General features: G+C 35.4%; 1 protein-coding gene across 11 annotated transcripts in view; it reads right to left on the reverse strand.

The window, feature by feature from the left end:
- The window catches only part of CASK (calcium/calmodulin dependent serine protein kinase), a 225,617-nt gene that overhangs the window by 67,096 nt on the left and 133,262 nt on the right, over positions 1-25,259 (reverse strand). For 7 of the 11 annotated variants that reach the window (XM_042789086.1, XM_042789084.1, XM_042789078.1 and 4 more), the window contains exons 7-11: positions 18,067-18,242; positions 15,730-15,852; positions 13,167-13,250; positions 11,465-11,564; positions 6,153-6,170 (exon numbers count right to left, since the gene is read on the reverse strand). In XM_042789086.1, the coding sequence (XP_042645020.1) occupies positions 6,153-6,170; positions 11,465-11,564; positions 13,167-13,250; positions 15,730-15,852; positions 18,067-18,242 (501 nt within the window). The remainder of the gene's footprint in view (positions 1-6,152; positions 6,171-11,464; positions 11,565-13,166; positions 13,251-15,729; positions 15,853-18,066; positions 18,243-25,259) is intronic. The other 4 variants (XM_042789080.1, XM_042789089.1, XM_042789083.1 and 1 more) reach the window with 1 other exon arrangement.

Raw genomic sequence — 25,259 nt, forward strand, 5'->3', positions numbered from 1 at the left:
ATCTTAAGAGTCTCTAATACTGCTCAGTGTTCCTCATAACCACTAAAACTTGAGTCAAAACCAGAACAAATGAGAAGTATGTTCAAAGCTGTCTGCAGTGCTGTATTATTGCGAGACAATAAATGTTCTGGACCACAACATTATTTATTTGACATTATTATTTACTTCAGGAAATTTATTTTGTGGGATACTTTGAGGTCTTTCAAATAGAAATAAAAGTTAGTATTTTTTAATATTTGCATCCCAACAACCTTTTGAATATCAGGAAATTCCAAAACATTAAGCTTTGTTCATTAGATTTTTTTTTCTCTTGTCCATTGGTCACATTGAATAGATGGCTGTGAAAGAAAATTTTGAAGAATATCCTTAATAAATTTGGTGAGAAATTCTGACAGTGATTTTGCTAATTCCTCAAAATCACAGTTCTACCTTATGTTTCTTTTTATCCACAATCTCATGCTGTATCTACTGCCATGTCTTTCACACATTTACAAATAATATGCACCTGCATGATAAAATGGCATATTAGCAATATACTGACAACATGTTATTTTATAAAAAAGTGAATAATCTGTCATTTTTGCAAACACTTAAACTCCCTCTGTTACAGACATTGGGTTAAAAGCCTAAGAGTACCTTTCAGAAAAGTTTTAAATTCAGGTAAAAGATACTACATAAAATAAATCTACTTATTTACAGCACAATTGTCCCTAAACAGACTCATATTCTATTATATTTAAGATAAATTTATATCCTTTTGGGAAAGTGTAAAAGCACTCAATATTTATAATTAAAGATTGTATCCTCTAGAAATGGAATTTAATCTCTTCATTATTGCAAATGCACCCATTTTAGTCTCAGCATAGATGACAAAGGAAGGACTTAGGTGAGTTATTGTAATCATACAATCTAAAAGCTCAGATTTCTCATGGTCTGTAGCAGTTACAGACAGAATCTATAAATATTGGAATAAATATTATAAATAATTAGAATGATGCATAAATATTGAGAATCCAGAAAAAAAAGGAAGTTGACTAACTTGACTGTGTATGTTTGTTTTCTTACAACTCTCTAAAGTAAACTTTGCTAGAAAATGCTGCTTGCTGCCACAGAACTTTCAAGTAGCCCCAATCACTTAGGTGAGATGAATCTCACCCTGCACCTTAAGTTACTATAAAAATATATACACATACAATTGCACAGGAAAGGTTGTAATTCCAGTGATACAAGTAGAAGACTCTTCTCCACAGTGATAGTAACAAAATCTGCACCAAACATGGTTCTGTGAGAAGACTGTGGTAACTGTGGATCCCATTGTAATTGCATATATGTTCTCAGTGTGCAAATGAGCAGTGATATTCTGGGCCACGCACACAACCTTGTCTTTCTTGTATTCCCATAAGACTACCCAAGAAAGGACAGCTGCAACTATTCACAGTTCCCTTGGGGCTGACCACTCTGAAAAGTTGAAAACTATGGGCTCTCACTATATTAAGAAAAAAAAGTAAAAAATGCTTAGGACAGTCTTCTGCAGTCAGTACTAGTACGTGAAATGTTTTTATAGTTAGTGGAATGATTTCTTAAGGATGATACCAAATTGCTTCTAAGAAGATGGAGATGAACAGAGTAACTTTCTGCCTACTGAGAGATCTATTATTTGTCAGTTAGTCATATTTGCTTTATAAGGCAATAATTTGGGATTGTTTCTTCATACAGTATATAGTCAAAGTTGTCACAGGTATTTCCTGTATGTTCTGTTACCTCATTTATGGAGATGGACATTCAAAAATAGTTCTCTCTTACAGATGAATTCTATCTCCAGAGTCTTTGTAGTTCTCATACAGTGCTCTTATTGCCACCTGAAGTTGGTATGGAGACTGGTTCAACAACTTACAAGCAGACAAACCTCTAGTAAAATAAGAGTGCTGGCATCTAGCTAGTCTGATCTGGAACAGGTGCTTTGGCTAGAGAAACTGAACTTTAGAGGCAGGTAGGGGTTGCTTACTTCCACCCAGAAGAGGAGAGAAGAGAATAAAAGATAAGAAAAGAAATCTTTAAAATATTATTCCAAGAATTGAGCACATCTCCAACAGTAATACATCTCCACCACAAAACACCCCAAAAGTTTGCTTTTCCAAAGCTCAGCAAACCAGGCGTGAACACGTGACTTCCTCTTGTCTGCAGCAGGCAATACAGAGAATTACGTGCGTCTTTTCATGCGGCACTGATCTGTGACCATGTATGACTAAAAGAGTGTTTAGGTAGAAAGGTGTTGATCTTGCTGCAAAACACAAAGCCTATGTTCTGACTCCAAACACATTCGGAGAGACAGTAAAAGAATTGTTTAGTTTGGTATTTTAATATTGAAGATTACAAATGCCCACTTAAGTCTTGGTCAGTCATAAACCCTTTTCTGAGCAATAGAAACTTGGTAGAAGAAGCCTGACCTTCTTTAAATACAAAACTATAAAACTGTGACCTTTTTGCAAGTCTCATGCAATTAGTATTCCAGCAAATGACTCTGCAGAAGACCTTCTAACAACCATTATAAAAGTAGTATATTTTTATTAAAGAGACACTGACAAACTCTAGACCCTTTAGATTTGTAAAACTGTATAAAATTAAGTTCCTGACACCAACCACTCATTTTATTCATGTTCATTCTTATAAACTACCTTAATTTGGACTGGCTTTTCAACCATTCTTTCTGTTATATAAATAGGTAAGTAACTATGCCTTGAAGGTTTTACAGTGATTTTTAAATGACTAACCAAACCTTAGCTGCTATTTGCAATTTCTCTATATATCACATTTCAGTCCTTATGCTAGTCAATCTACAATCAACACAAGCTGATTTCACAGCTTCATCCCTTGGCTGCCTTCTTGTGTGCAGCTGCTAGAAATGAAGTTGAAAACCAGTCCTGGCTCTCAAAGCACAGGCATTTCAGAAGGTAGGATTTACATTTCACTTTGTTTATGAAGAGATCTGAGGCTGGCACATACAGCAAGGATAGAAGAAAACCCATCAGAAATTGTTAGATTTTAGAGAGATCAGATATTAGAATCAAGAAATGAAGTCATTGGATAGAATTTCACAAAAAACATGCATGGGCATTATTATAAAGTGCAGTCATTTTCAGAAAAATAAAAAAATCTTATAAATATTGTGAGATTCTGATAGAGCACATCTGGTGAAGTGACAATGAGATAATTTTTACCAACTCTGTAACATGAGATTCAAGTTTCATGGATCTTATTTTTATTTTTCAGGCATAACAAACAGAACAAAGATTTTTTTTTTTTGCTTCTGCTTTAAGACTCCTGTGACACACCTTTAAATGACCTATTTATCGATAACTGTGTGAGTGTCTCCAGTAGTTTTCTTTTGCTAGCATCTGATTACGATATTCTAACACAACTCATAAATATTTAACACCTTAGATAATTAAGCACTATATCAAAATGCTGTGGAAATGATGGGGTGTCTGTCAGCTGAGGTTTTCAAATCATAATCACATACACATTTAAAACTGTTCACTTTAGCAAAACGTGAAAGTCTAGGCTCAATATCAGCATAATTATAAAATACTATGCCCACGTCATATAAAAGGCCAGGTTTGCCTTAGTAGCAGTGGGCAGGAGTAAAAAATGTGTAAGAAAGAACACCTCTATTTCCTGTTTGTCCCATAAAAAAATTACTAAACATATACTGTTTCCATTAAAGGTGAGAAAAAAAATCTTTTACAATGATGGGACCTTTCCACTACTTGTGCTGATGTAATTTCTTAAATTAGGAGAAAAAATTAGGAGAAAGCCAACTGCGTACCAGATGGTCTTTGTCACTTTAAACCACATCTGCAAGAATCACTGGAGTTGAGATGCCTCTAACCTCACAGAGTAATTAGTTGCTCTTTGCTGTTTACTATATTTGAGAGAAACTATTTCTTTAAGGACAGATGACAGCCAAAGCATGTGTATATATATGCCTATTATAGTTTAAAATAAGGTGGGAGATATACATTTCACATATGTACACAACAGTGTAATTAAAATGAAAGTCAAGTAAGGACTCTAGCCTCCTCAAATCTGAGCTATATAGTGTTTCATGAATTCTTCCTTCTTGGAGAGAAGCCAAACAGCCAAGTTTAGACACTCTCTAAATTTATAAATAAGCTCCTACATGCATACAGTTCTGTGAATGCTACTGGGAAGCAATTAAGACAGTAATAATATATATATATATTCACACATTATATATATATTTTTATATATATGTAGCAATCAGGAAGAGTCTAAGGAGAGAACTAGAAAAAATGGAGGTTTATGGATACTACAGTGAAACTGCAGAAAGGAGGCAGTTGGTTCGATAGAAGCGTATTGGGATTTACAAGTAATTTAAAGAAGATAAGAACACCTGTGGAATATAAGAAGGGAAAGAAAGGCATGTAAAAGTCAGAGAAGAAAACCAAATGAAATAGATGCAGGAGAGAAAAGCAGGGAAAAAGAGGAGAAGACCAAACAAATAAAGAAGAAAAGAAAAAAAAGAGAAATATTCCTAAAAAGAAGCAGGAACACAGAGAGTACTATATATGGAAATACAAAAAAAAGAAGGGGATGAGGGGAAAGGGGAGGGGAGGTGCAGAGGGAAAGGGTCAGGAAGAAACTGATGCTTGATTTTGAGAATAGCCTTCATTTTATTCCACACACACAGGGGCACTGGGTGTATGCATGTCTCCAGCTTTCTCAAGTCTCCTTACTTGGGACCTTTGCACCAAGTTTGTCAATTCCTTTCCCCGGTTATCTCTCACTGTAAAACTAGCCACAGATATGACAGAAGGGAGTCTAGTGTGGTGGTAAAGAAATATGTAGTGAGATGTTACTGCTTTTCAGACCAGACCCACACTGTACAGGTAGCACACACACATGCAACTAAATAAATATTTTAACAAATTAATGTCCTTCACTATTACTTCCTTAGATACTTTCTTCCTTGTTGCAAAAATATATAGAAACCCTCTTTTGACCAGTATGAGGGCAGCACACTCTATCAGTCAGTAAATTTACTGAAGAAAGTCTCGATGCACAAACAAAACCCAAAAATCAGAGGCAGCAGCTCTGCATGAGGTTTCTTTTTTTCCTACAACTGTATAAAAATAATACTGTTGTAAAACTTTTATATAAAAATCCACTGAGTTCTCACTCTTGTATTACTGGACAGGCATTCTGAGACAGGGAAATAGGAGGACAAGGAGTGACATCCTCCACAACCTATAAGATCAAAAGAATGACCCAAACAACAACAAAAAAATCTGTAACTGATCCGAAATGGAGACACGGACATATGTCTTGATGCCCTGACCTAGGACAGAAGAACTCTTAGCCTACAAATATTAAAATGCTGCAGGAAAAAACCTCCTTTTTATAGGTTGTATTTTGAGATGCTGAATTTGTTGGTTTTGAAATAATTGCTGTTCATATCAAAGGGTCTAGAATTTCACACCTTCTCCTCTGTCTAGTACAGCCTGCAGGTTTTAGAAGTGCTTGCACTTTCAGTCTCTCATGAAATGTGCAGCTAACTTGTACCAGAACCTCATCCCTACATGTCAATAATAGTCCTTCATTAAGCAGACACATATTGGATAGTTATTTAAATCAGGTGTATGCATATACATATATCATGTATCACATCAACACAGAATGATCAGGAAAATTCATGCAGGAGCATTGCAAGAAAAGAATATATGGCTAATATTGCAGTATATGTTTATAGAGTTAAGAGAAAAAAGCCCATTAGTCCATGAAAACATTACTTTTGAAAATGAAATGCAAAACTAAACCATTTTATCCTTTATTAATTTAATGAAAATTAAATTTTATTTCAGTTGTGTTGCAAATATTGAAAACAAAAAACCAGGTAATTTTAATACTGCCTCTAAACTAGAATCTTCAGAATTCCCTGGAAATCATATTACTTCTGGTTAATGATACTTTCAAAGTTGTACACAGATTTAGTTGAAAACATATAGGCTATTTTTCTTGAACAGGCAGTATTAAAACTGAAAATAGCAAAGAGAAGAAAGCTGATTTTTAAACATGCAGACACACACCATAGCTGAATGATATGCCTTAAAGGAAAACAAAGGGATACCTACTTTCTGCTGCTAGAAGTCCTAGTAGGAAGGCAGCATTTGGACAAACAACAAACAGTATGAAGATTTCAGAACAAGCGATTTATAAGGCTGCAAGCTAGCACACTAGTTTAGCAACAAATTAGTATGAACCAAGTGTCAAAACCCTCCCCAGTTTTTTTAGTATGATTTCTATGTGTGAAGCTAATGGGACTTGCAGACTGCGATGGGAGGAAAACAAACACTTGGCATTGGGAAGGAGGCACATGTACGCAGTGTTAGGTATCTAGAATACCAGACTGTTTCCAACATCGGTTAAACTATTTTAAAAAACTCATGGACAAAACCCGATTTCAAGTAAGAATATTGTAAGAGGTGAACTGACAAATTATTTCAACATATGATAAATGAAGTGGATCATCATGTTAATATACTTATGTTTACTAACTAGAATTAGCAATATTATATTGAAATATTCTTTTTTACAATAGTTTCAGTGAGAACCATTATGAGAACCATTTAGAAATACAACCATTTCATTATTGATTTTAATTAACAGTGACTCTATATATTTAAAAGTTTTTGTATTTAAACATACCAGAAAAAAAAATTAAATAGCTGAAAAATCATAGAGAAAATAATGGAATATGGGAAACATACAGACTCATGATCTCAAAACTGATAGTCAGTTATACCTGTAATACTAGATAAAGAATTCATAAATTTGGTTTAAACACAGAGAAAGTACAGTAACAAATTACATAAATTATAAGGTAAATGTAATCTTTTTTCCAAGCACTCACATTTAAAAATGTTACACAAGACCCTTTGCAAGTATTTATAAAATCAGTGGTAAATTTTGCATAACAACAGTATTTCTTTTCCTCGTGTCACTGCAACTGATTGTTTTTAAGATATGGGCTTATATTGCCCAAATTTCATGGAATCCAAATCCCATAAAACTACTAAGCACAACTTGTGAGTTAAGCTAGTTCTTCCATGTATGTTGGAAACTGTGATCTTGGTCATACATCTGCTGTCTGATCTCACTCGGAAAGACTATCAGATTTATCTTTCTTCCCATTACTATTACTTTCAAATTTGAAAATCAAGATTTTATGCTGTTAAAAATCTCATTTGATATGACAATATAGTGTCTAACAAGATAAAAAAGAATGAAAATTTCAATTTACATACAGCAGTTCTGAGACAAAATATTGAAGTGCATTTGTAAAAATGCCATATGAAATTTGTGCCTTGCAGTTTGAGAAAACAAGCTAGAAACACTGACGTAGACTTAATGTGCCTGCTTTCTGTGTAATGTGAAAGCACTGCTTTTATCTTCTTCACCTTACACCGCTACCACAGAGCTCAGAAAGCACATAAATGTTCAGGAAGTACTGCAACAGTGCTTTTTGTTAGCCTGGGCTAAATAAATACATTTGGACAGTCAGTCAGATATAAAATATGCTGCTGTACTTTCTCTGTGGTTAAACCGAAACATAGCATTATAAAATGCCGTACAGGAATCTAGAACAGTTTGCAGCAAAAAGCTACTCTGAAACCTGTAAGTCACATTTCAGAATATGAGCACAATCAACCAAGCAATTCAAGCAGGCATTGTAGAGGAAAGTCCTGTAACCAAAAGGTTAACGTTTGCTTTAATATAAAAATCAGTTATGCAGTTTTCCCAAGATTATGGACTATCCACTGGTTTAACTCCAACACTGACTCAGTAGTTCTGAAAGTGTAGCTACAAAAAGGTTTTTGGAAATACAAAGTTATAAAAAACCTCTTAGATTTATGGGCTTTTCTAATTGCTGGTCTAAAAACTTAAACATTCTAAATCTACTTAAAACTCCAAAATAAATTAAGCAGTCTTCCTGAATTCAGTTTCTCAAGTCAAAATATCAAACAATTCCACAGCCTTTTCTTGGGCTGCTGCAGAATGAGGGAACTGAAGAAGCAAAAAGAGGAAAAATGGAAAGCTTTCACTGCTGATGTTCATTCTTCAGTCTTAGGCAATGTTATCAAAACACGCTGAAAATTATACCTCCATACTCTACATTAGGGACAAATTGTCAGCATGTGGCACAAGCAGAGGAAATCCTCAGTCTTGATCTAATGTGCAGTCAGGTGATAGGAAGGCCAGAGAGGGCAGGGGAGAGGGGAGGGAGTTGGATGGGGAAGGGCAACAGAGAGCAAACTGATTGTGAATTTCTCCAGCACCTAATTATTTCATGGTGCACTTCAAATACTCTCCAGTGGGCCAATTTTTCTCACATGCCTGATTTAGTCTTTAGGGCTGCTTATTGCTAACTTTTGATTTATGTTTGTTTCAGCATATTAAAAATATCCAAAACACTCACTGCCTCGGGAAACTGACATTTTACAATGTCTTGAAGATAAGAAACCTGAAAGTCAAATGTTTTACATTTTAGCAAAAAGCATTTGCAAGACTCTTGTAATTTGAGTTGTTTAGGGGCTTTACTAAATAAGTTACTGAACACAGCCTGTCAGCTCTAAAGCAATATTTTAGCCTAAAAATAATTACCTATTTTTTCAAAACATTTTAAAGGCCTTTATCATACTCTCTTAAAATTCAGCAACACTGACTTCTGCCATGTTACCAACAGAATGATAGTGGGATTAAGTTAAAACCTTCAGAGGACACTTGCTGATGAAAGAGGAAGTAGGTAACCCAGAACAAGCTGTAGGGACCAAGAATTATAAACACACTTTGTATGAATGAAAGGAAGATGTGTACATAAAAATACCTGGTTGTCCTTAAATTAAATTTATCTGTGTTCATTCCCACCTAATTTAGTTATGCAATTTGCTGACCCTCACTGGAAAGCTCTCTAACAAGAATATCCTTTATGATTCTGCACCGAAGAAAAGACTTGCTACCTATAGTGCCTTCACATCCAAGGCTATTACTCTGGTAGTATAGGAAGATGCTCAAAAGGTCCAATCCCATGTTCACTGAACCCTGTGGAAGAACACCTACACATTAATGTGCAAAAAAGACAGAAATTTTCTATTTCTGTGTTTAGAAAGGAGGACAGGATATACAATTTGCATAACCTAATAAGCATTTGTATATCTGCATCTGCAAGAGTTCCACATTTTCCTATTCCTGACAAATCACTTAATTTTAACAATAAGCTTAATGAAATTTTATAGGAGGATTAAATAGGCAGCAGCATTTAAAATATTAAATACTCTTCATTAGAGTTTATGATCTGAAATAACATTATGAGATGTTAGGAAGGAAACTTAAATAAACTTATGATAGTCAAGTTTCTACTGGAATTCAAGAGTTTTATGTCTCATTTCTATAAATTACTTCAATTTAGAATCATCACAAGAGTCTGTCTTTATAAGATAGAAATATTTGAAAACTTTATTAGTGTACTTCATAAGAGGAAAGAAAATAGATTTCTGCATCTAGCAATTTCAGAAGCTGAAAGTTGTAGCATCTTTTCTTGCAAGCCTGAGTGTTTATCTTCTGATATTAAATATTTTATCAGTTAATGTAGTCGGTCAGGGAAACATAATGAAAAGTATCCACTTAACATGGCTTCCTGATCACTGTGATCTCCCATCAGCAAGATCAACAATGTTATTTTAGAGAATAACTATGCTTTCCTGAGAAATCCAAGCTATTGTGCCAGTTATTTCAGAGATGAACACATGATAACAATGGACCTAGCACAGATACTCTGTAGAATTTGTACGTGTACTGGATTCATGTATTCTCTGAGAAGAGAAAACCAGAACTTTGTACCTTTGCTGTATACTGATATCTGCAATTACATCACTCTATGAGGAAGACACATGCCCTGTTGATGTGAGACTGAAACTGGAAAGAGGAACTGCAGTTTTTAGATTAGGAAAGTTGCCACTGCCTATTATGTTGGCGGCCTATTTGTTTTATCAAAAAGGGGGAAGTAGCTGGAAACAAAAATTAAAGCACTGCAAGTAATTCTGGGTGAAGTAAATCTGACTTATTCTTTCTTTAAAAGAATATACGGATCCTTACTTACAACAAGTATTCAAAAGCTGGCTGCCTGAAATTAAGCCATGAGGCTGTGGTTACCCATTTGCAATAAATGATCTAGGATTCCCATTCACTTCTATGGAAATTATGAGCAGTGTGCATCTCTAAGGGTGAAGCAATGTTTTAATTTAAGTACTCAAACTTGAATTCCAAGAAGTAAAATTTAAGAATTTCAACAAAAAAATTTGTCCCCAATTCTTGTGTCATTGTTTATAAATGACATTGACAAATATAATTTTTTGTTTGCCAATGTTTGTCAAATATTGTTTGTCAATGACATTGAAATAATTTATAAAAAATTTATAAAAATTAACATATGCATTCAGTAAGTAATTTTCTCATCTATAAAAATAGTGAGAAAGAGAATTATCACACAGCAGTTCAGCACATGTAACTATGTTCCTGAATTGTCTTCTAGTAAAGTCAGTGTATAGCTAAAATATTATCCCAGTACTATTTAGTTGTTAAGAAAAAGAAAAGTCTTATTGGCCTCAGATTTTTCTTAGAAGTTCATTTAACTAGATCCTAAATCCTAATTTTAGATGAGATAGACCAACCCAGACTTTTGCACTGCAAATGTGAGTAATGTTATGTTAAAATTAACCATGACTGGGCTGTGTTAGTATAGGGACTGCCAGGTTATTTAAATTAAAAGGATTGCTTGGAGTAAAATCACTGTGCTGCCCAAGGCCTAGCTACATGCTCACAACAGCAATGGTATTATCTTCCCCTTTGAAGTCTGTTGGGAGGTCCCTGAAGTACATGTATTGTCTCTCTGAAGATTAAGGGGCTTGGGTTATAGTATCAGAAATACTGTCTAACATGCTTTAAAGAGGAGTCATCTTAATCATACTGTTCTCTAAAACAGAGGCCAAGAAACTCTGGAACACAATGGTTTCTTTTTATAAATAACTCTTACTAAGTATGAGAACCTTGCTGCTCTCTAAAAATTCAAGACAAAATTTCAGTAAACTTTTACACTCCAGTAATATAAAGAAAAACATAAGGTTATAGCACTATTTGTAATTAAATACACATACAACAAATAAAAAAATCAGACAGAATTTCTGTGGAAACTTACAACTGTACAGAGATTTTCCTCTTCATGTTCTCTGCTCACTAACACCATTATGACTGAAAACTACTTATGCTTTCATATTTAACCGTTACCTTAATATCCAACTTTATGAAATCATGAGAAAATAGTAAATGCTTGGTACTCCAGTCAGTATAGACAGGTTGACTGCAGTAAATATACTTTCTGTTAAAATACCTGAGGAGGTGGGGTCTTCAGAGAAGTCTGGCAGCTCTTCAGGGGGGTCACCATAGAAGGAGTTGAATTTGTGGCTTGACACAGCTGCTAGTACTGCCCCCTGAATAAAAATACCCAGAGACTAAATTACACAGAAGAACGATAAAGAAACATTTCCAGACACCTTGGATCACTTAATGTCCCGAGGTTTCTTATGTGTTGACCTCAGTGAAGAGTAAACAAATTTTATAGTCTTCAGCTTTGCTTCACTGTTACCAGTGACCATATCTAATAGAAGAGCTGGTTATAACTACTCTAAAAACCAGTAAATATATTGTTTGTGATGGGATTCATAAGAATAATTCTTTATGGGAAAGCATTTTAAAATAATAAGTGTGAGGCATAAATTCCCATAGTACAACGTAAACAAAATAACTGATTTATTTCTCTTTCTCTCTTACCTAGATTGTGTGGCTTAGCAAATATAAAGAAAAATCACTCTTTAAAACAACACAATATGTTGTTATTTGAGAAATTGTCAGAATCTGACACTGACAGTACTAGGATGTTTGACATCCATCATATATGTATATGAAAATGTAATAATCTCAGACTCCCAGAATGAGTGTTACATAGGAACTTACAAAGTCAGAAAAATGGTTATCTGCTCTGACATAAATGTACATGTTCAAGTAAGTTACAGTTTAACCACTCAGGTTTTAACGTCTTACAGTTGTGGAAGTAGGCAAAATGAACAAGTAATTTCCGGAAACTTTCTGAAGAACAGTGCTTTGGACAAAACAGTAGAAAAGAAATAGCACAGGTACAAAAGCTCTCAGGAGACCAAATATAGTGGCCTCCCCAGGAAGAAATCTGGGAAAGACCTAAAACTGCATCAAGAGCAAGAAAACAGGTCATATTCTAAAATGTACTAGCTAACATTTTAATGAAATGATTATCTGGACATACATACCACCTAAGAGAAAGTGTTGTTTATCATGAACTACAGCAACTGTTGCATCCTAATCATTAGTTGTTTTTGCAGCTACGTTAAACTTTTGCAAAGCAGCAACTCAGTGTGTATATCCGATTCGGTGTTTTATTACAAATTATGAAAAAACCTCATGAACTGTAATGCTGCATGTTTCTATTAAAATTTTCTCAACCTTTCAGTGAATTTAAAAATGCTCCTGCTAAACTTTCTAAGATAGGAACTGAAGGGTAACCTTATTGTTTTGAGCTAAAATGTTAACATTCTTTTCAATATGGCTGATAAATAATCTTGTGTATAGATAAACATAAAAGGGATAAACTGAATAATACATTTTTGTTCTTCTTGAAGAAAAGACATTAAAACATTATTATGTTCCTTTTATTATAAACGTAACATAATAATAATGGAAGCCATTGTACTATTTTCTCCTCTCCAATAATTCATATTACACAGAATTACTTAATTTAAGATGAAGCTCCCATACACATCTTGGTTGATACCAGATAACTGGCGCTGAAATTTAGTTTGAAAATAATGCATTAACTAAAAAAGGACGAACACCCTTAATAAGACATCATTGCAATAAACAGCTGTGAAGGCCTGTTTCAACTTTTTATTTTATTGCCAACTTCAGAGCATAGATTTCTCTTAGCGCTTTTAAAATTAATAAAGTATCACACAAAATTCAAGTTAAGTTATTATATTGTTTTATCACTACTTTCATTTTACCTTTAGTTTTCGTCTTGCATTGAATTTTCTCAATTGCTCTACTGTTTCTGGAAGATGAATCTTGTATGCATAGCGATCTCTCTCCTTAAAAAAACCCACAAAAAAATCCCCATAAGAAACAGTAAATACAAGTTCTTAATATTCTCTCAACATTAAGAAACTAGACAACAAATGTACCCACTAATAAGTATCCTAAGGAGAATGAGAACTTGTTGCAACTTCAGGAAAACTTCAAGAAACTGAGAGGGATTAAAATATTTTGAAAGAATTCTTAACTTGAGCCAGGGATATTTTCTTTTTGCAATTTTGTTTCCTACTTTGTAGTAAGACCCTAACCTTTTGTTTCACTGTTGTGTTGTTAGTCAGTCTGTGGCTAGCATTGAACTTTGAAGATGGCTAACACAAAGTAGTTCTGCTTCTTGTGATTCACAAATGTCAGTGAAGCAATGTGTTCAAGCACTCTCTCTTTTAAGCGGTGCTTAATACTTCAGGTAAGCTTGGGAGATGGGATACATGATCAAAAGAGCAAGAAGTGCCAGCTTAATGGCTGGTGACACCAGGCGCTAGCTTACAGGAAGAATTCCCCACTGTAGATGCAGATGAAAAATTTGCCAATGAACAGTGAGGGCAGAACTTGCAGCAGCTGACTACTTTCTTCCCCTGCCCCAAATCCTCACAGAAGCTGCATACACTTATTAATTTAATGTATATGTTTATCACATGCATCTCCTGAATTAGAGTGAAATCACTGGTAGAAGTAATTCAGTCTCTCTATGGCTCTAAAGATGTCTCTGTCTCATGCTGTATTTGGCTGCTACCCATAAATGGTTTAGAAGAAAATTCTGAGTCAGAGGGGAAGGCAGTTTATTGTTGACAAAAATAAGAGAGGACTGACTAACAGAATGCTGACCTAAGCTTGGAAACAAAGTTGTCTCAAACTAAATGTTCTTGTTTGTCTTTCAACAAATAACAGCAAGATCAGAAAGAGACCACTTCAAAAGTGCTACACAATATAGGCAGAACTTGCACATTCACATTACAGAATTATCTTTTTAAAAAGCCTAATCAGCTTAGTTGCTCAAACAACAAAAATGGCCAAGTTTTCTGCCAAAATAACACTCAACAAACCCCTTGCTTTGGCATCTAAATGTGGGTAAGCTCACACAGTGAGGAAGAAGTCAATTTACAAGCATGTAAAACAAGGTCACCTGTGTTTACCACAGACTGAATCACTGGAATATGATCATTTGAGATTCCTAAACATGGTGTCCATTCCTATGGTTTTTGTAATATTTGATGCACTGTATGCCCCAGAAGAACAGAAAGAACTTCGGCTCCTTTCGAGTGGCAAGGTCTGAGCCTGCAGTTTCCCAATATTCAGAAGAGTGCCTTAACCATTGCTATTCCTGAGATGCTCACTCTCCTGCCCTCCTTTTACAAGCTAGACCATTCAGCAGCTAGGAATAGAAAAGTCAGAGCCAAAAAGAGAGCAAAGAAATGAACGAATGAGTCCATTCACTAGTATTTAGAGCATTTACTTGGAGGAAGAAGAACATATGATCCTGTGTTTCTCAGGTTGTTTTTTGTTTGGTTAGTTGCTTTTATTTTTTTTTTGTTTTGCTTTTTTTTTTTTTTTTTTTTTTTTTCCCCATCAATATTTGTCTGATGTAGAACATATAAACAGTCCAGGCGCAGACAAGAGAATAGCACCCTTTCCAAAGAAGCACCCTGCTTCAGTTAATGATACTATGACTCTCTCTACCCTTGGCTCACACTATAGAAAAGAAATAAAGGATAATAAAGAAAAATAGTTAATTCATCTATTTCTGCCAAGGAAAATACAATGCTCTGAAGCAGTACTTGCCACCTTTTAAATCTGCAACACACCCATCATTCTCCAACTCCAATGTTTATCACAGCCTACTAATAGGACTGCTGAGAAGCTAGGTGCATATTCTCCTGCTCTTGTTAATCTTCAGTGTCCAGCAACTACTCTTCCACTGGCTCAAACTGTGTTGTAAATTCTGCCACCGCTGAAAAATAATTTGATTACCAGTTGCCATATAATTTTATGCAGTTACAGCAGCCTTTGAGCAATACACCACTACATACTGCCTTCAGTCTAGTGGGATATTTCAGGAATCTAATGTAAGAAAGCAGCACAGTTAAGTAGTAGTATAACATACTGCAATACACTGCATGGCTACACACATAATAGGGAAGAGGTCTAGATATAACTGAGGAAAGAAGAGATCAGAAATTACTCCTCTGGAGTTTGAGAGCCACAGAAACACACATGAATACCTTCTCCAAGATTTATTCTATGCAGCCCTACCCTCTATACTCTGATGCTGTCAAAGATGTCTGAGTTTGCTCTTGCTGCTGAGCAAGAGTTCAAGCCTGGAAGTTATAAATCTCAGACTAATCTTACAAAACATTTAAATCATATTACCACATATTTTGTACAATGTCACACCTACTTTGAAAAGTTCAAAGAAACAAAGAAATAAATCTTCTTCTCCCTTGAAAATTAAACTTGTATCTAAACAGCTGCTTTTACTACCTTTAACCAAGGATGATTCAGTGCTTCATATACTGTTATCCTTTCTGCTGGATCCAGCATAAGCATGCGGCGTACCAGATCTTTGGCACTTTCAGAAATATGGCTCCATTGCCTAGGATTCATCTGATTACAAGCAAGAAAAAAAGAAATGAAATTAGTTATAAGAAAATAGAAAAGAACCTACTTTTTATGTAAAGTAATTGAAGAGATTTAACAGTGGTTGGTATTTGTAAGCATTTTATTATAAATGTAAAAGGAAGTTTCTAAGTTTTTCAATAACTTACAAAAATGTACATTAATTGCTACTGAAATGACATAAAAAATTGAAAACTGTAAGCACTGTGTCACATAAAAGCTGACATATCCTTGGTATTATGTTATAATCAAAGTATAATTTTCTATCTATGCTACATTTTGTTCAGAAAAAAGTGACCCTTCACTAGAAAAAGAAAAATAATTAGGCTTTGTCTGACAGTTAGCTATGCATATGGTAAAAATAGCAATTAAATCTACTCCTGAAATCCGTACAAGGAATGGCATAACAGTCTATCTGTATCAACTCACAGTTTCATGGCAGTCATGCCGAGTAAAAACGCAGTAAGCTAATGCCTGCTGTGAACTACTCTGGTCTTGTTCCACAGGTACCATGGACAACGGCTCTTCCCAATAAATTCCTTTCAAGTTTATAACAGTTAAGCATCTTCAGCCACTCAGGTAGGAAAGCATACTGACCAACAATACAAGCAATTGCAACACTTTTTAGAGCAGAACTGTATCTTAGGAGACAACAATGTGAAGGATGATTTAGAATATATTTACATCTTGTGCATATGCAGTTTTGTGTCCAATTAGTCAAGACAATGGACACCTCATAAAACCATACTAAAGAAAGAAACTCCTCTCTGTGATAAAGGATTCTATCCTTAAGCTATTTCTAGTATTTCTTTAATTTATGAAGAACTTAAGTTTTATTTATTTAGATGGCAATCTAAATGCTGCTAATTTTACAAGGTACTAAATGAAAATTCAAAATTATAACTAGACTGTTTTCAATGTTATAATCTGTTCATTTAAAGAAGTCCATTTTATTTAAAATCAGTCTTTACAGAAAATGATCACTTCAGATTTGAAACACTCAGGAACATTATCTGGCTACAAAATGTACACTTATAGTTGTGACTTGTCATTTCTTTTTCAGCTCTAATGAAATGAAGGTAATTACAAATTTGCAGTGAGACTGTTTTGAAATCCTTATACTATTTTCACTGAATAGACATATTATTGTGGAAACAGGAACAGAAAAGGAACTGAGAAGACACAATGTGCTGTCCATGACTTTTTTTAAACAAAGAAAAGTTAACTTGTACGCTTCCAGAAGGTTTTAGCTGCTTAAGAGATTCCGTAAAGAAATCTTCCATAAAGTGACACCGGAATGTTTACCAGTCTAGGCAATCCCAAAACTAGTGCCATGAAGAAATCCTGCTGTTTCTAGGAATCAAAAATTTAAAGAATGAAAAATGTGCTCCTGACGAAGTGCAGTTAATGCTGCTATCACTTAAAATTCAGCAGACTACTGTTAAGTTCATGAAATAAAATACTTCCTAAACCATATTACAGACCATCAGACAGTTTTAAGAGTTTCCTTTCTCAATTCACGAATACACAGCTCATGTATGACCTTGGTTGCAAAGTAGAGCAAAACTTATCTTAGACAAAACTGCAAAAATAGTGAAGTTGAAGCTTTAAATTTGACTCCATAATGGCTGTAGCATGCCTATGTTGTGAAACACGATTATCTTGCACACACACTGACTTGCTTTCAGTTGTGAGTGGCTCCTTTTGAATCATCAGCTGCACTTTATTACATACTGTACTAAAAAGAAAAATGCATAACTACATTTTTACAGTAACATGCATTTTGTTTTAAAGAAAGGCAATAATATGACCAGCCTTTTTGACAGTTCTTTTAGCTAATTAACGAATTTAAATGATCTAAGGTAACATTCCTTAAACATACAGTAACATACAGTATGTTATACTTCACAGCTAAATCTTATGTAATCCTTCCAAGCTCAATGTACAGTTAGGAGCTAGTTGCACCTATTTATTATTTCATCTGAGTAAGTATTTCCATATTCTAATTCCTAATATTGATATAAAACACAGCAGGAACAAGATAGACTGGAGAGAAAAAAAAATATCTCTCTTTGGGTGTAACACAGACAGATTTCTGTAAGCTTAAAATTTAAATCAGGCTAAATACAAATATCAACTCTAAGAAATTTTACCAGCAGAGCTTATCTCACTGGAAAAAGATTCAGGTATGCTGTAATTTACCTTGTATTTTCCTTTAATAATGCCTTCAAATAATCTTTCCTTGGTTCCATAAAAAGGCAAACAACCGCTTAGCAGGATAAAAAGGATCACGCCACAACCCCAAACATCTACAGGCTTCCCATAAGGCTCCCTTTTTACCACTTCTGGGGCCATAAAATGAGGTGTTCCTACACGCCCTAAATGGAAATAAAAACAAAATTGAGTCAAAGCGATGTGTGTCAAGCATGGAAATGAAGCATACTACTGCATTAAACTAAAACAGTTTTAATAAGTTTTGTTCATGGGTTAAGCTTTAAACAGGATTCTTTTTACCTTACATTTAGTATTTATTAAATATATCCAGTGAGACAAATCAGAGGTTTCCCTTTTGCTTGTTTTATGCTTTTATAAATTGAGGAATATTATATGCTACCCTGCAGAATGTGAAACAAGACTTATATCAAGAACACTAAGATTCTTCATTGAAACATGCATATAACAGTAAAAACATCCATTTGGACAGTCTGAAATAGGAATTATTTATGCAGAGAGCATGTACAGAGATATCGTAGAGTTCTGGTCTACACTACTTAATTGAAAAACCTGCCTCTAATTGGCAAAAAGCATAATTTGGTCGCGTGCTCTGCCCAAACCTTAGCCAGTCAACTGAAACTGCCAACAAGAATGCAAAATGCTAGCAAATGTGTTGTTCATTTATTTGAAGTAGGCAATACCTTACCACAAATAAAAATATAATGCTAATTTGTTTCACAGGGTGCTTTCAACGAGTGCCACACAGTAATGGTTCTGGGACAGTACTGATTTTGGATTGATAATGAATGTATACCCAAGGAAAGAAAACATATTTAATACCAACTCATCTTTTGAGTAGATAAACTGATTAGAATGACTTCATTCAATTTCTATATAACACAGTAAGCCAAATAAAAGCAACAAACGTTTTACCTCTTCCTATATGTTTCCCATTGTAAAGAGGTATTTCCAATGCAAAAGATTTACAAGAATTAAGCTTTGAATGCTCAGGGCATTACTGACACTTACGAACACTGTAGTCTTTTTGGACTACCCTGGCTGCACTAAGCAATGCACAACTGTAGCAAACTGTTACCACTTGTACCACCTTCATAAATTATTCTTGCACACTGATACTACAGTGGACTTCAGAGGCTCCATTCAAGGCTTGCTGCACCTTTGTGCTGGCTAGGAGAGTTTACAATGCAGCCTAGAGAATCCAAGGTGTTCACACCGCATGTATTTAATTCAGTCTTGCCTTGTAAAGAGGCTCTTGCTAGGCTAGCCTATCCTGCACACCATTTGAATGTGAGTTAGCTAAGTCACAGCACTGCTAACAAACACCTAGATGACTACCTGGCAGGAGCTTACTCAGTAAAGACCATCCTTAACTTATACAACCTAATGCAGGAATATGATCTGACCATGCTACGTTAACTAGTACCCACTCTCTCCTTTTTTGCATCTACAAGGATTAAAAGATTAACAGAAAGACAGTAGCTTTTTCACCATACTATTCTCAAGGAGAAACAAGACCACTGTCAAATTTCTTCACCTGGCTTTGTGTTAAACCTTTTCATTTCTACTTTATGAGGCAATCCCTCTGCCAAACAAATGCTAGGAATCTGCCTGTTACGAAGGAACGTTACCTCACCACTAAGCTAGGCTGGCGTCTTAAAAAGTCCATGCAGTCTAGGCTGACATGATAGCAAAGGGGCAGTTCCTTCCCAGACCAAAAATAAAACAGCAAGAAGATGCTGCAAGTCCATCTTATCTCTCATATCACTGGGGGAAGAGGAAGGATATTTACTCTGGACAGAGAAAGACAGAGATGGACATGGGGAAAGATTACTAATTCTTCCCATTGGTTATACACAATTTAAAGGCTTATGACATATCCTTCTGCCTAACTGATAAACCTCAAAGCCAAATCATCAAGATCACAAATATGAGGCGAAGAATTATCGCCTTAGATGACCCAAAGTCTCTTGCTTTTAGATGCCTGGTGATGGGAAAGGGAAGGAAAATGGAAAGTATATGTATCTCCAGTATGCACAAGTTTCTGAAAACTCTGGTTTTTTTGACTTTTCTTTTTTTTCCCCCATGTGCTCTGCAAATCTATATGGGTTACCTAAATTTTTTTTCCCCTAAGATGCCATAATTTGTGACAGCAAAAGCATCAACATTTTCAGTTCTGTATCAGGCTATGTATGTACATAAGCAGCAACACCTTCCTGTTCAAACAGTTTAGACTGCCCATGTGACATTAGTGGTATGCACACCACAGTCTGGAAATAGTTAGTACAGAAGACATCATGCAAGATCGCAGAGCAGACTAGCTTACCCAAGTCTTGTTTATCTCAGTGGTAAACTTCCTGGCATTTGGGTGCAGAAGTACTCATTTGCAATTTTGGAGCAGGTGTAACCTTTCTTAGACATTGTAAAAAACCATTTGTGGTAATAAAGATCACTTAAATATTTTATTTTCAATAGGAGTGGAAAAATCATATATTCTGAAGATTCTGCCTTCCTATCAGGGTTTCTAATTGCTGTTATGAAACCTGAGAAGTCTAGAGAAAAATGATTATTCAAGAGACAAACAGCAGAAATCACTAGAAGACAAGATATCATAAGGACAAGCAAAGCCATTTAAAAGAGGCATTAAACTTCAGGGAGATATACAGTTGTCTGGACCAAATAGCTAATGAAACTAAGAATCCTATGTATCAAATGATATCTAAATTGATTTAATGTATATTTCCAATAGTTATGAGCTACTCCTCTCACCTTGGGACCTTCTTCGCATTTTAAGCAAACAATTGCAGAAATGAACATGGTAGCAATATGACTATGTGCTGTGAGAAACGGACCTAAAGGTTTTGTGTTTTTTTTTTTTTTTTGCTTTGTTTTGTTTTGGTTTTTTTTTTTTTTTTGCCAATGCTTTTAAGTCTGCTGAACATTTCATACTTCACTGTAGCCTTCATTACAGTGAAGGCTGACCTATAGAATATCTTGTTCTGAGGAAAATGTGTCCTTGCAAACCATTACCCATCCTACATTTTCTCCTATGTTGGAAAATAGCATATTTAACAGCAGGACACGCTACATAAGCAGTACAATAGCATTACCGGGTGTAGGTGTTCAGGTGTCAAGGTGCTGGCAGTGGGGGGCTGCAGGGGTGGTCTCTGTGGGGAGAAGCTGGGTCTGCCCTGTGCCACAGCTGGTTCCAGTGGGCCCACTGCAGGGCACCGCTGAGCCCAGCGGCTGAGACGGTGGTGCCTGAGGGAAAGTGTGTGTCAGAAAGGGACAACATTGCTCGGCAGTGAGCAGTATGGGAAAAAGTGTGAGAAACAGCCTGCAAGCACTGAGGTGAGAGCAGGAGGAAGCGTTAGAAGTGCTCCAGGCGACCCAGCAGAGATCCCCCCCACAGCTCCAGGAGAAACCATGGTGGAGCAGGTATGCCCCTGCAGCCCCCCACACCAGAGCAGGTATCCACCCTGCAGGCCATAGAGGACCCCATGCTGGAGCAGGTGGATGTTCCTCTGTGGAGGACCCATGCAGAAGTAGGGGAAAAGTGAGAAGAGGAAGGTGCAGCAGAGAGGGGTTGTTATGGACTGACCACAGCCCCCCATTCCCCATCGTCCTGTACCACTTGGGGCTGGGGGCTAAGGAAGTCAAGGGTGAGGGAGTGAAGTTAAGTCTGGGAAAGAGAGGGCAGGCAGTGGTGTTTTCATTTTTGTCTTTGTTTCCTGCTACCCAAATCTACTTGAATTGGCAATAAATTAAACTGGTTTTCCCCAAGTCAAGTCTGTTTTAGCTGTGATGGTAACTGGTAAGCAGTTTGCATGTATTTACCTTGACCCATGAGCTTTTTCATCCTTATTTCTCCCCCTGCTCTGTTGAGGAGAGGGAGTAAGTAGATGGTGGGAGTTTGGCCCTTAGCCAGGGCCAGCCCACCACATGTAGTTATGCTAGTGTTAACATACAGAATATTGATTAAATGGGGGAAAATAAGATGAATCTTCCTCTAAAGACACAGCTTGTTTCTCTCATTTTTAGTTTTCATATATTGCCTTACCTGATTTAATCATGGACTGTACAAAACAAGTAATCTACAGTGTCAAGAGTCTATCAAAAGTGCATATTTTTTTGCTTCTTTCTCCCTTTCAGCAAATAATGTTTCAAATTAAAACTATTTTGCAGAAATTGATAAGCAAGAAAACCCCTTCATTATTTATATGCACTCATAAATATATGCAGAACAGAATAGTTTCTCGAAACTAAGCATTAATGAGCTTCCCTAAATTTTGCAAAACAGGGTCTTGATGGTGGACAACAATTTCAAATTTCCTTTTCCGCTCCACTTCCTGATCACAGGGCAAGGAAATACAAAAATATTTACAAAAATACTGAATATCAACAACTAACAAACATAACTTACAACAGTATGCTTATGAAAACTGCAGACAAAATATAATATGCAAGCATTTCTTATGCAGTAGACATCCACTGCCAGTACTCTTCATTATCAATGACCTCCATCATATCATAATTTTTTTCCATAGACACATGTTTTTCTAACAGAACAAGCTTCTTAAGGTTTATTTCTACTTTCTATCTGACAATAGACAAATTATAGCCTCTTGACACTTCAAGGTTCCTATTTCGCTTTAGCTGGTGACCTCACATCAGAATGTGAGGCTGCATGTTTACTTAGTACTATTACAGAAAAATGACAGAAGTTATGGTTAAAAACACTGTTCCTCTCTGATTATCCCATTTTTTTTTCCTTCTCCCTTGGAAGTTAAAGAACTTAGTTTACAGGTGGAAGAACTGGATCTTTGTTGCCTTGGTTCAAAACCAGTATAACGTAAAAGTCTACTTTAATGAACTGCTTGATATTGAGCAGAAGGAATAGACTAGTTCAGTAATAGGTAACATTCTACACAGTTGTTTAAGACCTCAACAGACTGTTGCTATCAACTAGATAAAAAATGGATGCTACTTAATAGCGTGCTAAAAAATCAGTACTACTAAACCTTAATACTCACTTTTAAATTTAAAATGAGAACTCCATAAATACAAATGAAATGAGAAAGAAGACTAGGCTAACTTAATAGAATCCTGCCAATTGCTAGGTTATAATTAGGGAAAATAATTACAGAATGGTTTGGTCTTGAAGCCTTTTTAGTGCAGATTACAAGATCCTAATACTTTAGACAGGGGGGCAGTGATGATCATGATTTCATCTCCATGAAAAGGCAAACCCAGATCAAGCAGAAACTTAATTGGCTGAAATTGAACTGTCTAGTTAAACAACATTTTTTTTAAAAGCACATATATGTGTATGTATGTATTAGAAACTTAAAAAGGCTGAAGTAGTTTCTGAGGCAGCTGTCATCTTTGTGTCAACTAATCACTTCACTGGGTTCATCAAAGGCAAAAAGGATTATTTCAAGGTTACTCTAAAAACTGACCTGAGCAAGGACTGCTGAGTTGCACTTCTGAGCTGCACTTAGCTCAGCGAAATGAATAAAGTGCACATATGAACTGAGGGACAGCAAAGTTTTCTAAAATTAGAGACAGTCAGTGCTCTGTAGACCAATTTTATTTAAATAAATATTGCATGCATGCATGCACACATGATTTTTAGTTGCTTCTGTATGTGAGAAGAAATCATATGGAAGACTGGAAACAATTTTCTATCTATGTGCTTCTGCATTCCTCTTATCTGTTCTAGAGTAGCATTAACTGAAAATCATTACTACATGAAAACTCAGCAGTGGTATGCACTACATCAAAGTGTTTGCTGACTTCAGAAGTACTCAATGCCTGAATAGGTACAGACATTAGACATCTTATTTCTAGAGGAAAGTTTTCTTTCTTATCAGCCACTTTTGAGGCATGTTGGTAGTCTGCAAATTTATAAAATTGCTAATTTTGTTGATTTTTTCCTGTGGATAAACAGAGAGCTTCAGTCTTCAGGTGTTGTCAAATCTGATATAATTTACAAGCACTAAAGATAAATTTTGACTTACCTCTGATAATTTAGTTTCTATGACTCTTTCCATATTATTCCAGACAATAGGGCTATGCTTTCCACAAGAAGAAGAGTATATACAGATACCCAATCAGATTTTGTCATCCCTAAGGCAGGGGATTGACGACCAAGATATCAGAAGGAGAGTCTTTCAACAGCAGTAGTATCTGAACGATGTATAAGGAAACAACTGGAACAAATAATTTTTAGGAAAAAAATGTGAGGTACTAATAAACATCACCATCTGACCTCTCACAATAGTGTAATAAGAAATATGTTCATAAATTAAGGAGTTTCTAAAAGTGTGGGATGTCCAGAATAATGTGGAAGGAATTGAAGAATCACACACAACAGATTAGATAGGTCAATATTTACTACTTTTAATTCCTTTCCACATTACTCCAGACAATAGAGATGTTTAAAGCCGGTGTACAGAGAAGATGAATAGATTAAAAAAAAAAAAAAAAAAAAGAAAAATGAAAAGAAAAAAAGGGCAATTCAGCTTCAGCACAGAATACTGTCTGAAGAAAATGTATTTTTAAAGATGCATCAGCAAACAACTGGACAACTGGATATTAGTATCCAGAAAATGAACAAAGCAAAGATCACGTTAACCACACAAATTATAATAATTGATTCAATGGCCTTTTCAGCCATAAAACTACGATGAAGTAAGTAAATCTAAATTGACTTTTAAACATATTAGTCTCCTTTAAGCACTCTCAAATTGACCCAGATGTGAAGTGGAATTTCTGAGAGATAGTAAACCACAGTTATATCTTTTAAATGAAACAAAATCTATCAGAGGCAAAGCTTTGAAGAGGCTCACATTTTTTTATTTGGAGGGGTAATGCCTTCCTTTGCTAAAAAGCTAGCTGAGAAAGAACCAAGAATACTTTATATTTATGTGCTGTACTTCTAATAAGAACATACAAGATGCTTTCCAATAAGATGATGACAGTTGTGTTAGGATAACTGAAGATACTATAGAATTCTGAAGCAACTTAGGGGACCTAACTAATAATACATAAAAATCAATACCGGACTGGATTAGCTTCATGGTACCTGTGACATTTTGCTGATAAAGGTAAAAAGTGAAAAGCAGTTAACTATCCATAGATAAGACTTGACATTTAGTAGA

The sequence above is a fragment of the Tyto alba genome, unplaced genomic scaffold (assembly GCF_018691265.1).
Source record: "Tyto alba isolate M040663 unplaced genomic scaffold, T.alba_DEE_v4.0 Super-Scaffold_14, whole genome shotgun sequence".
Classification (NCBI taxonomy): domain Eukaryota; kingdom Metazoa; phylum Chordata; class Aves; order Strigiformes; family Tytonidae; genus Tyto; species Tyto alba.